The sequence below is a fragment of the Agelaius tricolor genome, unplaced genomic scaffold (assembly GCF_023055355.1).
Source record: "Agelaius tricolor isolate 1412-34295 unplaced genomic scaffold, bAgeTri1.0.p SCAF_17, whole genome shotgun sequence".
NCBI classification, from domain to species: Eukaryota; Metazoa; Chordata; class Aves; order Passeriformes; family Icteridae; genus Agelaius; species Agelaius tricolor.
Window position 1 is genome coordinate 18,284,153 of NW_027269277.1, and position 15,034 is coordinate 18,299,186.

General features: G+C 50.8%; 1 protein-coding gene across 3 annotated transcripts in view; it reads right to left on the reverse strand.

Annotated features, from left to right (window-relative positions):
• Positions 1-7,633, reverse strand: part of LOC139597437 (vascular endothelial growth factor receptor kdr-like) — a 128,843-nt gene extending 121,210 nt beyond the window's left edge. For 2 of the 3 annotated variants that reach the window (XM_071442790.1, XM_071442788.1), the window contains exon 1: positions 6,798-7,633. In XM_071442790.1, coding sequence (XP_071298891.1) covers positions 6,798-6,855 — 58 coding nt within the window. In that variant the 5' untranslated portion in view covers positions 6,856-7,633. The remainder of the gene's footprint in view (positions 1-6,797) is intronic. The other variant, XM_071442789.1, reaches the window with a different exon arrangement.
• Between the last annotated feature and the right edge of the window lie 7,401 nt (positions 7,634-15,034).

Sequence of the window (15,034 nt, forward strand, 5' to 3'; positions counted from 1 at the left end):
ATCTTGGGTCAGGAAGAGCTGGGCAAAGCATTTCCCCCCACCCCTGTGTTCTGCATCATTCTTTCTCCTGGGTGAGGAATCAGAGCAGTGGAAGCTCAGGAATCCTTCCCCTTCTGTCTGTAAATCACCATTAACTGAGGAGTGAAGCAGCCCTGGGTGCCCTTCCCCAGGGGAGGGGGATGTCCCAGTGGGGCACCTGTGGCACTCATGGTCCTGCAAGGAAAGGCAGAGGGACCTGGAGCTTTGCAGCAGGAACTCCCCAGAGCTTCACTTCCCTCCTTCCAGCACTCCCTGCTCCAAAGGGCTCTGGGCAAGCTCCTCCAAGCTCTCCCTGCTCCTGGGATCAGGAGTGCCCACACCAAGGGCTCCCAAGTGCTGCTGTGGGATGTGTGTGATGGCTCCTGGGGGAGCTGCTCCTGGCAGCTGCAACAGGGAGAGGAGAAGCAGAGGGGAAAATCACATTTTACAGCTCTTGGGGGGCTCTCTGTAGGAAGTGTCTGCACATTAAAGGTCTGAAACACCGACCCCTGCACTACCCAGCCCTAAAATCAGGGAAATGCAGGCTCAGGACAATCCCTATTGCTGCAGAGCCCTTTTCATTAGTGAGGGAATTGAGGAGGAAATTCTGGGCAGCCCCACACTCCCATCCCCACTGCAGCTTCTGGGCACCGGGAGGAAATTGCTTGGAGTCCTAAACGAGTTTATTCAGCCCTGATCTCAGCTAATGAGCTCTGCATGAGGAGCAAACAGGATGAACAGCTCCCAGCTCAGCTGTGTGTGTGTGGGGTGCCCTGTGAGCAATCCCATTTTCCTCAGGGCTGGAGGGGAATGGCCAAAGCAGCCCCGTGGTGGTTCCTGCTTTTCCTGCAAGCTGACCCCGCTGTATCCGTGAGGAAGAATTCCAGGTGAGCAATTCCTGAGCTGGGGGCTCTAAGGAAGCAAACATTTTGGCTGAGGTGGTTTGGATTCCTGGTGATTCTGTAAAAATGGAACAGGTAATGACAGGGTCAGGCTTCCTTGACCCTCGAATCAAGAACAATCCCAGCAGGGCTGAAAACTCCCCTCTCCGCTTCCTTGGCAATCACGTTCCCACAGTTCAGAAAAACACAGGAAGATCTAAGGAAACCTATGTGGAAAGGAAGAAGACAAAGGCAAGAGATCTGAAAATAGAAGGCTGGTCCATATATTTCCTTTACATTCTGGGCCTCAGTTTGGATTTTGGCTGAATTTTGAAACTTTGAGGGCCACGTGCTTGTGCCATTCCCTGCAGGGCACAAAGGAAAAGTGACTTTTTCAGACTTCCATCATTTGCAGGGTTAGATGAGGTTCTTTCCTTGTTGCTCAAAGACTCGGTGCTAAAACTTTCCTGCTCAGAGCCAAAACAAAAGCCCTGGTCACGCACACCTCATATTTGAGATGTGGCCCCTCCTGCTTTTCCAGGTACTGGGGGGACTTGCAAAAATTATTTCTTGTAAAAATTCAGTGCAGCAGGAACACAAAGAGCTGGCAGAAGACAAGAGATTGAACTGCAGGACTCAAGCAGTCCCACTTTGTTTCATTCAGAAATCTCTGCACCAGAAAGAATTGTAAAGGCAAAATTCATTTTGGGACAGAGAAGAGAGACTGTGCAGACCCCTGGTGTGGAAGGGCTGGGAATTTCCTCTTGGCTTCTCCTAATGTAAAAATTTGAGGAATCCTGAGCCCTGAGGGGAGTTTAGGAGACATCCAGGAAAGGGGGGGAGAGCAGGAGAGGGATGTAGGATGTAGTGGGGACAAAAAGTATGTGCTGCAAAGTCAGACTAATCCAAGGGCTTGGGGACAGGGTATTGCAATGACTCATGAAGATTTCCACAGACTCCCTCACTCTCCATCATAAAACAGTTCCTGGATTGCTGCCTGTCCAGCAGAGAGCAAAGCTGAGTTCCAGTGTTGGTAAGGGACAGAAGGCAGCAGTGGCACAGGGCAGCAGCTCTGTGCCAGTCCCTGCTCCATTCCCACAGCCTTTGGAAGCGTGTCCAGCACTGGCAGGGAGGGATTTCCACAACATGGGCACCCATCAGTTTTGCTCCTCACAGCCTCAGGGGATCAGGCTGATCCTGACCCTTCCTCCTTCCCCACTGGAGGAAGCAGCTCCTGCAGAAACCCTGATTCCTGTGATTTGTGCTGATCCTGCCCTGCTCCTGATGAGTGCCAGCTCTGCTCCCTGGGGCAAGCCTTCTATTAAATGCCATTTCCAGATAAAAACCTTGACTGGTGGATTTTGGATTTTCTCTGTAGCCTTAAAAAGAAAAATTAACGAGTACCTAATGGGGAGCTCAGTTCTCTGTTACACACCTCTCACCCAGCTGTTTTTGGGCAGCCAGTTGTGCTGGGGCTGTGACTGGGAGTGGTTGGATGGGAATGTCCTGGTGGGCACTCAGAGCCATCAGAGCTGCTTTCTGAAGGAAAGCTCCAGGACACATTTATTTCAATCCTAGCTGTTGTTTAGATACTCCAATATCCCTTCATTACTCCCACCCTAATTCCCATTCCAGTGCCATCAGGCTGGTTTGGAGGGAAAAGGAAAGGGGGATCAGAGGAAGTACCAGAGTGAGCAGGTGAAGCTCAGTGGGGCTGTGCTCCAGGTGCTCCTTGTGCTCACTCTGAAAATCCAGCGCTGCCTCCTGGAAACCTCCTGGGTACCTTTAAAAAATCCAGGTGGCTGCTGCTGCCCCCAAAACTCTCCTGAGAGCATCTTCTTTGTGCCCCCTGTCCCTCTTCTGGTGCCCAAGTCACCCTTCTTGCATCACACCCTGCAAATGTCTCTGGAAGGACCAGATGTGAATCATCCCTCCATAGAAAGGGGACAGACCAGGTTTGCACCCTGCTCCAAACTGCACTGCTGGTCTGGGAGACAAACCCCCAAAAACCCAGATCACCTTCCCCTGCTGGACCTGAGGAATCTCCTGTGGGGCTTGGAAACTTTTTACTTGTGTGCATAAACTTATTTACAACATAAATATAAATATAATAATAATATCAATTGATTAATATAATAACATATTACATATAATATATAATATAGAATATATAATGTTATGTATTCTATATTATATATTAATATTGTAATATATAATTATATATGTTATATATATGGAATATATATTATTTTATATATGAGATATGAGATATGATATATTATATATTATATATATGTTACATATTATATATTACTATTCTATTATATTATGAACAACATAAGTATTCAGCCCAATCTGAGCTATTAATTCTAAGTGCAGTAAATTGAGCTCTCACTTTGTACAAATAATTTATCATAAAATGAGCAATCCAGGGAATGGGTGAAAGGGCAGAAATGACCCAAATGAACCCCATTTTTCTTACACAGAGCAGACCAATGCCCACAGATAAATATTTTGTACAAGTTTTAAAGAAAATTCTGCAAGTTCTTACAGCAGAAACCTTCAACAAACAATCTGGTTCATTTCCTCAGTGTTCTTTTGGGTACAATACTGTTTTTTAGAAGTTCAGGGAGTATTCAGAAATACTTGACATTTTTTTCCCCTGCCTTAAATGGCTGAATTGGTATAAAGAGATTTCCAGTTGGTTTCGAATGTGGCAGCTTCAGCAGGAGGCTCATATATCACCAGCCTAAAAAAGGCTCCTCTGCTTTTTATAACATTTTCCCACAGTAAAGCAAATGTTTGGGAATAACACCAGTTAGGGCACACATTTTTTGGGAAAACAACCCCTCGGTGCCTCTGCCCTGGCACAGCCACACTCATCCTGCTGCACTCTGTGACCATCCTGGCTGGAAAACCAGGAGGAATCCGAGCTCCTGAAGCTTTCATCTCCTGATCCATGGCTTAATTGAAATCTCTGTGTTAACAAGCTTCATTGCCCATCCACTATAATCAATTTGTAGAAGACATTGCAAAATTAAACAACAACAAAAAAATCAATTTCAAACGTGCTTCATTTCAAAGCCATCGGGCAGGACCTGATTTTTATTCTTCAATCTTTAATAATTTCCAGTGTTAAATGACTGAAATGGCTGACTTTATTCCAATACCCAAAAAGTGCCTTGGATTGCTCAGATATTAAAAACCTTCTGGTGATCAAGTCAGCAGGTAAAAGACACTGAATTTTTCATGCACAATTGAAGGTGTAAGAATTTCTTTGCAGGTTGTTTTTGCAAGGGCTGGTTATGAACCACCCCACCCCACAGCTCAGAGCTGTGCCAGCTGTTGGCACCTGCACCTTCATTAAACCAGTGGCCATTTCTGAGCAGCCAGACCCCAACCAGTGCTCTGAGGAGTTGAGAAGAAGCTGAGCAACGAGCAAGAGGAAAGTGGAAATTTAATGATACTCAGGGAACTAAATGAGGCAATTTGAAGGTGTATTTAGAGCTGCATTTTAGAATAAGGAGGGAAATCACTGGGATGATGCTTGTATGGTCTCTTTCCCCTGGTGAAAGCAACAAATCAGTCAGGAATTCCCCAAAGGAGACCTGGATAAATGTAGTGGCCAGAATTTCATCAATTTCATTGCTGGGGATGAACTTGGAGGGAAAATGCTGAGGAATCAATGCCTTGGTGCTGAGCAGCTTTCACACTTCCGGGGCTTCCCTTCTCTCTGCATTGCTGATGGAATTGTTTGGGGTGGATTCAGAGTCAGCCTCCTCAGCACAGCCCTGCCTAACTTTGGCCACAGAGAGCCCAGGGAAGGTTTAACTACACTGAGGGGTAAATCCAGGCTTTGGGAGGTGGAGCAGAGCTGCACTGAGCTCAGGAACGCTGAGGCCAAGGTGGTGAGGAGCTGACTCCCCAGTAATACCAGTGCCACCCCAAATCCTCAGCCCTCCTGGCCCTGTCCCCCCTGGCTTCCAGCCCAAGGAGGGCCCCCAGAGGCTGTGCTGGTGTTTTCTCTCTCCCTGAAGGTGAGCCAAGCTCCTGACATGCACAGGGCTGCTCCAGGTCCCTCCCCAGCCTGCACCCTGGGCACAGGGGTGTTCCTGCCTCCCTCTGCCACAGGATGCACACTTTGCCTTCTCATGGCCTCCTCTGTGCCTGGCACTGATGGCAGAAGGTATCTGGACCAAATTCCAAGGTTATTGGGGCTGAAATGATTAGGAAAGGAACCTGGTGAGGAAGGACCTGAGCAGCCCTGAAATGTGGGCAGCATCTCCAGCCAGGATTTCCCCCTGGACTCCCTGTGCTCCACTTCACCTTAGCCTCAGGAACACTTGGGCACACCACGTTTTCTCCCATATCCCAATCCCTTTTTATTATCCCTCTCTGATCCCCCAAATCCTGTGGTGATTTATGCCTCTGAAATCCACACTGGATTTTAGGCAGCTTTTCCAGACTGCGCAGAGGTTGGAGCTCCCAAAGCAGGCGGCTGCTGCTGCTGCACGTGTCAGCCAGCTGGAGCACATCCCAGGAATCCTCCCAGGGCTGCTCCAGGTGCTGCCCAAGGTGTGGGCACTGCTGGCTGACCTGGCACAGGACACATTCCCTGGGGACACCACGGATCCTGAGGATTCCTGCTGCAGGGGCTCCTTGCCACCTGCCAGGTTTGCTGCTTCAGCTTTTCCTGGAAAAGCTGGACAAGCCCTTTGGAGCATAACCTCAGGCTCAGTTGTTTATTCTGCAGGTAACTGTGGGGGAAGATGGGAGATTCCCCAGGGTTTGTGCCTGCCAACCAGTCCCTTTCTGCAGGAGGAATGCATTAAATCCCTGAACGAATCCAAGAAAATCAAGGACAGTGATGCTCCACAGTGCTTCCAGAAGCTATCCACTTAACTATGAAAATATAATATGCTGAAGAACAACAGCCTCGTGCTGTGCAATACATCCACTACCCAAAAAAATGAAAAAGTCCTTTCTGTCAGAAAGGAATTCCCCAATAAACAAGAGCCTGTCTCCCTTACACAATTTGCAGCGTCATGAATGAATAGCTCAGTAATCCAGAAAATCCTCATGCTTAATGAGATAATGAAAAGTCACACGGCAGATGGAAAAGCTCTCCCAAATCTCATTAACCTGCTTCTTGGCTTTTCTGATAGCAGCAAAAATTGGGAATAAATCTGGGGGGACAGGGAAAGGAAAATGAGTTTTGGGGAGCAGGGAATCTAACCTGGCACCTGGCACCTGGCTGAGGAGGGGAAGGCAGTGAAGAAGCACCACCTGTACAAAAACTGAACTCTCAAAGAACCAATATGCAAAAATTGAAATCTCAAAGAACCGATATGCAAAAATTGAAGTATCAAAGAACCGATATTCAGAAATTGAAATCTCAAAGAATCAGAACTGGACTGTCAGAGAGAATGCCCGTGATATCTGTGCCCATGAGCCCCAGGACAGCAGGACAGCCCAGGTGCTCCCAGACAGCTCCTCCTGTGAAAGCCTCAGCTCTGCCTCGAGTGATCCAACACAACCAGGAGCCCTCCCACATCGAGGGAAAAAAGCCACAAATCGGTGAACACTCACAGTTGCTATTTCTAATCAAGCGGCCAAACCTCGAGGGGGAACACCCATTAAAATCTGACCTTGGTGCGCGACACCTTCAAGGAGGTTTCGTTGTTTTACCTGTGTTTCCAAAGGTCAGTTTTAACGGAGGTGTGAACCCTGAGGCTTTGGGGACAGAGCGGTGACACCTGCCCGCTGGCACGGGGCTCTCAGCTGGTGACACCTCCGGGAGCACAAAAAGCGGGGAGAAGCTCAGTAAAGCATCACGGAGCGCTCCCGCAGGGATGGCAGCGCTCGGGGCCATCCTTGCCCCGCAGCCCCGGCTCTTACCGTGCAGCAGCAGCAGCCCCTGCAGGGCACACACGGCCAGGAGGACCCGGGGCAGCATCCCGGGGCCGGTCCCGAGGCAGCCGAGCCCGCTGGAGTTTCCTTTCCTTCGCTGCGAGGAGTCTGGGGAAGGGACGGCAAGGACGAGGCGCGCAGGGTTTCCCACTTGTTGATCCCAGTTAAATTGTTCTTGCCATTCACCGCTTCATCCTGGGGCTGCGGGCTGTGGTTGCCTTCCCTTCTTCCCGGGGTTCTCGGTTTTTTTTTCCTTCACCCCCTTTCCGCAATCACCTTATTCCTTCTTTTCCCCCGTTTCTCCAATCCCTGCGGTGTCCGGGGGGAACCTTGCTCTGCCTCAGAAGCCTCCCCAGCCCTCCCGGCTGGCGCAGAGTCACTCGAGGGGTGGGAAAAAAAACCAAAGCAAAAACACCAGGAAAAAAAAAGTTTGGCAAAAACTTTCCCGCACTCGCTGCTGGCGGCCGCTCGCAGAGCGCGGAGCTTGGCTGAGGTGGCAGAGGCTGCTGTGAGATGGGCTCCGGCAGGGAGGCGCAGGTGCCGAGGGAAGGATGGAAGGACAGACCGGCGGCAGGACGGGAGCACGGGGCGCTGCCCGCAGCCCGGCTGGCTCTACCTGCCCGGGGGCACCTGCCCGGGGCAGCGGGGCCGGGGCATGGCCGGGCTCGGGCTCTGCCTGTCCCCCTCGCCTCGCCGGGGCTTTCGCAGGGAAGTTTGATGCGAGCCCGAGATTCTTTATAGGGACAGGAAAAAAAAAAAAAAAAAAAAAAAAGGAGGAAGGAGAGACGTCACCAGCCGAGGCGAGGGGACTTCACTCTCTCTCTCTCCCTCCCTGTCATTTCACAGAGCTCCTGGGTTTCCTGTGGCTGCTGCCTGAGATGGGGCAAAGAAGGGAATTCCAGCTGCTTGCCGGCCTCGCCCGTCCCTGCAAAGCCGGAGCTCGGGGGCTCAGGTGGCACCGCCTTCCCCCAGGGCACAGAGGTGGCAGTGCCCGGCCGCGGAGCCCTCAGGCTGCGGGACACCGGGGAGGGGACAGACACCACCCGAGGAACGAACGGGCTGTGTCCTACAGACACCCCCTGAGGATGGGCTGTGTCCTACAGACACCCCCTGAGGATGGGCTGTGTCCCACAGACACCCCCTGAGGATGGGCTGTGTCCTTAGACACCACCTGAGGATGGGCTGTGTCCTTTAGACACCCCCTGAGGATGGGCTGTGTCCTTTAGACACCCCCTGAGGATGGGCTGTGTCCTTTAGACACCCCCTGAGGATGGGCTGTGTCCTTTAGACACCCCCTGAGGATGGGCTGTGTCCTTTAGACACCCCCTGAGGATGGGCTGTGTCCCACAGACACCACCTGAGGATGGGCTGTGTCCCACACACACCACCTGAGGATGGGCTATGTCCTACAGACACCCCCTGAGGATGGGCTGTGTCCTACAGACACCACCTGAGCATGGGCTGTGTCCCACACACACCACCTGAGGATGGGCTGTGTCCCACACACACCACCTGAGGATGGGCTGTGTCCTTTAGACACCATCTGAGGATGGGCTGTGTCCCACAGACACCCCCTGAGGATGGGCTGTGTCCCACAGACACCACCTGAGGATGGGCTGTGTCCTATAGACACCCCCTGAGCATGGGCTGTGTCCTTTAGACACCACCTGAGGATGGGCTGTGTCCTTTAGACACCCCCTGAGGATGGGCTGTGTCCCACACACACCCCCTGAGGCTGGGCTGTGTCCTTTAGACACCCCCTGAGGATGGGCTGTCTCCTGCAGGAGCTGCTCTCTGGGCCCCTCACCCCGTGTTCAGCAATTTGGGCTCTTTGTGCTGCTCCCTGTGCCCTGCTGGGATGGAAAACACCCACCCTCCCTTGCTCTTGGGGCACGGAGAGAATCCCTTGTTTGCATCGGGTATTTCAGGGAATCCCAGTGATATCATCTGTACTACACCTGACCCCTCAAGGGTTTCTCACCTGGGCATTATCTCCAGTTCCACCCACACATCCAGGCTCCAGCCTGCCCTGTGCCTTTGCCCTTGCCGTGCCAGGCAGGATTTCAGCAGGGATGGGCACTCCAGCCCCAGGGATTTCCCTCCTTTCCCCTCCACCCTGGAAATCACTGCCCAGTCCTGGCTCAGGGCTGCTCCTCCAGCCACAGCCTCAGCTCTGAGTGTCACAAACCTTCAGGAGATGTCCCAGGGCATGCAAGGGACACTTCTGAATGCAGCCAGCACTGGGGTGACCAGGAGGGAGCTCTTCTGTGCTATTCCAGTGATATATATATATATATGTATATATATGATATATATATATATATGTGCTTCTGCACATATCAGACGTGTGGCTTGTAATGTAAAAACACTGGTAATGAGAGAGTGCTGGAAACTCCACAGCTGCCCCCACACATGGTCCTTCCCAATAATCCCAATAATCCCAATAACCCCAACAATCCAAATAATCCAAATAGTCCCAATAACCCCAACAGTCCCAATAACCCCAATAACCCAAATAATCCCAATAACCCCAACAATCCAAATAGTCCCAATAACCCCAATAATTCCAATAATCCCAATAGTCCCAATAACCCCAGCAATCCCAATAGTCCCAATAACCCCAATAATCCCAATCCCAGCAGGTGAGCCCCTGGGGACACTGGGGTTGCAGGACCTGCAGAGCCTTACAGGAGAGCACAGCCAGTCCCTGTGGCTCAGTGATGGGGTTGGTTTGCATTTTATGCTCCTCTTGCTCAGTTTGTTTGCAAAAGAAAAGCCAGAGCCAGCAGGTGCACCAGACTTTTACAGGATGGAGATCATGGGGTTGGTGACAGGGCCTTTTCACACCTCAATTTAATCCAAAATCTAAATCCTTAATGCCCATAACAGCTCTGAGCTCTTCACTGCCATGCACTGGAGCAAAGGGAGACACAGGTACGGTTCTGAGAGTTACAATTCCAAAGGAAATGGGCACTTCAGAAGGTCAGGATTGATACCTGGTGTAGAAGTGTCCCAAATTCAACAAGAAATTGAACCCAGGCCTCAGATATTCCCTGGTTTATGAAGAAGAAGCCTCATTTCTCATGCACAGTGTTAAATCATGAATGCTTTTCTCAACATGATCTTCATATAAATGCCCAGATTGTTGTCAAGATGAAAAATTGCATTTTTCTATGCCTAAAATTAATTTTTAGGACGTACAACTTTCCTCAGATATGGGTTACAGTAAAGGAATCCTAAATAACTATGGATAATGGTAAAGACTGATCCCATAGGAGCTTCACTGGAGAATCAAAACTCTAACATAATTATAGGACTGTAGTTTATTTGTAATTTATGGGGAAGTGTTTAAAAATGCATTAGAGGTTACTTACCAGCTGGTAATAAATTGTATTGTATTTGTGTAATGCCCCAGATAATCTTTTATCTGTTGATAAATGTAATTGATCCTTTAATTGAGATTAAATGCCTCTAGTGTGTTGTTTCACAAGGAATTCAGGATTAGAACCTGGTCAAGCAGCCCTGAGTTTATAATACTTTATTTTCCCCTCATAATATGCAAAATTAAAGTTATAAGAAGGACACCATTTGTTCCTGAGCACCTTCCAGTGCCTGGAGCAACCTGTTAGAGCTTTTCCAAAGGCAAGCAGACTTCCCTGGCACAGCAGCCTGTTCTGCTCACACAGATGGGAAAAGCCATTTGCTAACTGGGTTAGAACTCTTCATAATAACCCAGCTCATTTTCCACGACAGATATTCCATCCCAGGAGCTCAGAGCTCTTTACCAATATTAACAGATACCAGCCTTGCCACGCTCAGGGGAGCAGAAGCAGGGCTAGAAAAGGTCATTTCCCTTCCTCATGAGGTGCTTTGAGCTTTGCAAGGCACCCAGCAGTTGCAGCAGTGTGACCATAACTAAATAATAATAAAAATTAAAAAATGGGGAAGTGAAGGTTGCTGTGTCTGTGTCCCAGACCACTGGGGTGGGAATTCCTGCAGGAGTTTGGCTGGAATTCCAGGGTATGGAATCTGCTCTTTGTAGGAGCTGGCTGACCCCAGGAGATGCTTGGTCACCCTTTGTGGTGCCTCCCATCCTTCCTGGCAGAGGTTTACCTGTGCCATGTTGGTGCCTTCTGCCAGCTTGGCAAGGAGCAATTCCAGAGCTGGAACCCCTTCCCTCCATCCCTCTCCTCTCTTGGTGCTCATCCATGGAAGGGGACAGAGGGAGTGGCTGTGGGTTGGGTCTGGAATTGCATCCTGTGCTGCTTTTAGCTGTAAAGGTAAAGCATCTCCATCCCAGTGGAGTTGTCCAGCTCTGGGCTGGCTCCCAGGCCCAGCCCCAGCCAGGCTCCCCTGACTCAGCCCCTGTCTCACAAATTCCCTCCAGGTGCCTGCTTGCCTCCCTCAGCCACAGAGGGCAGAGAGGGGTTTAGTCCCTAATCCTAAATTCCAGCCTTGTGTGTTGGGCTGGCTGCACTGGGGTGCCTTTGCTGTCAGCTGCACACAGAGAGCCCTGGCAGATTCTGTTCTGCAGGGTGGAATTGTTCTCCAAAGGGGCTCCAAAGCAATTGGAGAGAGCTGGGACCAAGATGAGCTGGGCTGAGCTGGGGTGGCATCCCTGGGCTGAGCTTTGCCTATGGAGTGAGAAGCAAGGAGGACAAAACAAGGGATTGAAGGTCATTTCTCCATGTTGGTGATCTTGGTTCCAGTGCCTGTGGCAGCCTTTAGGGTGGAATTGTTCTCCAAAGGGGCTCCAAAGCAGTTGGAGAGAGCTGGGACCCCCAGCCATGGCTGAGCTGGGGTGGCCTCCCAGAGCAGAGCTCTGCCTACAGAGTGAGAAGCAAGGAGGACAAAACAAGGCATTGAAGGTCATTTCTCCTTGTTGGTGATCTCGGTTCCAGTGCCTGTGGCAGCCTTTGGGGCCAGGGAGTTGGCACAGCCAGGCTGCCACTGTGGCCTGTGCTGCTCATCCTTGTCCCCTTCCTGGAGGGACAGTGTCCCACGTCCTGCAGCCTGAGCCCCTGGCAGAGGGGCTGGAAGAGGAGAGGACATTGCCAAGGTGCCTTGCAGCTCTCTGTGACAAACCCTGCCTGCCCCTGGACTCAGCTGTTGTTTATTTGATGTCCAGGCTGCCTTGGGCCATTCCTGCCCTCCGGGACAGGCAAGGTGCTGATGCACAGGGGATGTGCTCCACAAACAGGAGCAAAGCCATCAGCAGCCAGGGCACAGAGCCCAGCCCAGCCCCACATCCCTCCCAGGACAGCAGCAGGGCCAGCAGTGCTCCCAAATTCCCAGGAAAGCTGCAGGGCTGGGTGTGCCTCTGCCCACAGCCCAGGCTGAGCGCCCTGCACAATCCTCCAGTCCCTGGGGAGGGAAATCCAAGTTCACATCGTCACTCTGTGGGCAAACAGGGTGGAGAGCTTGCAGATAAAAATATTTTTCCCTGGAAAATGGCATGTAATCAAAACAGAAACCTTCTGTGGGAGTGCTCTGGCTGGAGTGACTTCAGCTAGGGATGGACTTTCCAGGGAAAGGAAGCACCATCCCAGCCTTTTCTGCAGCTTGGTGATGTCCTGGTGCCAGGCCTGGTTTTGAGTCATGAGCCTGGTTTGGGTCAGAAAACTGAATTTTCACCTCTTGCCAAGCTCCTCAGCAAGTCCACTGGCTGAGCTTTGGCCATTGCAATCAGCTCCTTGCAGACGTGTTTGCTTACTTATCCCTTTGTTTAGAAAAAGAAAAAAAGGCCTCAAGAAAACCCCATTTGGCTCAAGCACTGAATGGGAACAGAATGTTTCTCTAGCTGGGAAAAACATTTCCTGGGCAGCTTTGTTCAGGCTCCCAGCAGCACTCAGGCCTGGGAGCTGTGGGAGCAGCAGGGCCATGGGCACGTCCTGGTGGCCTCTGTGGGGTGGCAGTGTCACAGGGAGGGACAGGAAGCACTCACAGCCACTGGCAGAGCCCCCTGCAGCCTTCTGCTTTCTGCAAGAAGGAAAAAAAAAAAAAAGGTTTTTATGAATATTTCAAAGGTGGAAGAGGCCTGTCAGTCACTTCTAACAACAGCCAAGTATAGATAAAGTAATATACTGCAAGAAATTTTATTTTTGTATAAAAACTGTCGAGAATGAGGAGTTTTCCTTTGGTGTCACCTTTTCTCCATCCCTGCTGCCATCCTGACAGGTCCCTCCCTCCCTGTCCAGCTGAGGTTTGTCCCTGCTGCATCCGTGGCCATCCTGCCCCAGCCCCAGCTTGTCCTGCTGCCCTTCCCTCCACCAGCCTGAGGGAAAAGCTCCTCAAGCACACGTGCAGAGGGCAGAGGAAAGCAGGACATTTCCTCCCAGTGCTGCAAACATGGGAGGTGAAAGGATGAGGAGCACTCACCTCCCCTCCCATGGCTGCAGGACATGGAGTGTTCCTTTAAAATTCAGCATGGGGGAATGGCTGATGTTCCATCTCCTGTGTTGCCTCTCTGAGGTTGTTTTGGAGCATCTCCTTGTAGCTGTTTGACTCAAATCCTTTATTTCTGAGTCTGCCTGGGGAGATCCTTACAGCTTATAAGTATAATGTAGGCCTTGGGCCCACAGAGCTCTTACAGAGAATTAACTGGTTTGGAGCAGCAGCCAGACTCCTGAGCCAAGAGAACAAAACAAGAGCAATGGTAAGGAAAATAAATAGCCATCAACAAAAGGAGACAGGCACAGGGTTTGATCTGCTTTGTTCTGCCAGAGTCTGTGGCAGGAAGACAAAGATATCCACCTAATGGGGAAGAAATTCCTGAGCCAGGTTTCATCCCCGCACAGCATTTCAGGTAAGGAAAATATTCCAGCCCTTTGAGGTACCTTCCTGCAGATCTTCTCCCAGCACTGACCTCAGTCAGAGGCCAGATTTTCTGTGCAGGGTTTTTCTTTGCCAGAGTATGAACTTCAAAGTGTGAGAAAAAATGGGTTTCAGCCAGCGACCAAGAATGCTTGTTTTATTTATTTTAGTTTGGATTCTAATTCCCTTCTTACTCTTTCTCTCTCTGTGAGGATAAAGCAGGATTTTCATACCACTCAGACTGGGAATGAGAAGCATGGTTTGTGTCCTGGTGCTCTGCACACATTCCCTTCCCACTGGAGGCTCCTGCTCACGTCTCCAGTGAGATGATTCAAATGATTCCAATATCAGGAGTGCAGGGAGGGAGGAACAGCACAGGTGGGCCTGGACAGTGGCAAGGCAGGAAAACCACGAGTGGTTTGCATTAATCCAATCCCATCCATGTCAATCCCAGAAGTGTTGGGGTTAATTCAGCCAACAGCTCAAGGCTGTGTGCTGTGAACTCTTTAATTTGGCACCAGAATGGCACCAGTTTATCACTCAGCTCTTACCACGTACCAGTGCTGGCTCTGAAGGGTTTAAAACCAATGTTATAAATGCTGCCCCTCCTCCTGCTGCCTAATCCAAACTGGGGGAGGTTTGGATCAGCTTTCCTGGCTGTTCCCTCAGCCTTGGTGACTGCAGGAGCCACAGGGAGCATCTGGAGCAGGGTGAGATGTGCCCCAGCACTGCCCAGGCCAGTGGGGAGAGGCAGCTCAGCCCCAGAGCTCCCAGTTCAGCCCCAGCTGTCCCAGTCCCAGTTCAGCCCCAGCTGTCCCAGTCCCAGTCCAGCCCCAGCAGTCCCATGGCCATCCAGCAGTGGTATGGGTGTCATTAATCACGGCACTGCTCATTAATCATGGCACTGCTCATTAATCATGGCACTGCTCTTTCTCCCTGCTGCAGGTGCCCCAGGAACATGCCCAGCCCTCCTGTGCCTGGGCTGCCACGGCTCTGTCAGATTCCACAAGTCAATGCTCCTTGTCTCCATGGGGTGAGCACTGGGATCATCCCTGCTTTATGCTCTGCCCCCAAAGTAAAGCAGCACGAGCTCCATGACTCAGTGCAGCCATGAGGCAAAAATAGCAGGTTGGTGTGCTGAGATGATGGGGAGAATCAAAGGGACACTGTCTCCCAAAACTAAAATGTCTGCAAATGAGCTCTCAGCCAGCACAGGGCCAAAAGAAATGTTTCTTCCAATGGACTTATTTATTTTTGAGATCTGAAAGGAAGCAGTTGCTGAGGACAAGTGGACATTGTGTTGAAGGTTTGAGAAATGAGACATGGTGGCACAAAGACCCTGATAGTGGAGCTGCCATCACTGATCTGCATTGTCCTCACCAAGAGGGACTGAATAAAAGCTTGAACTGGAG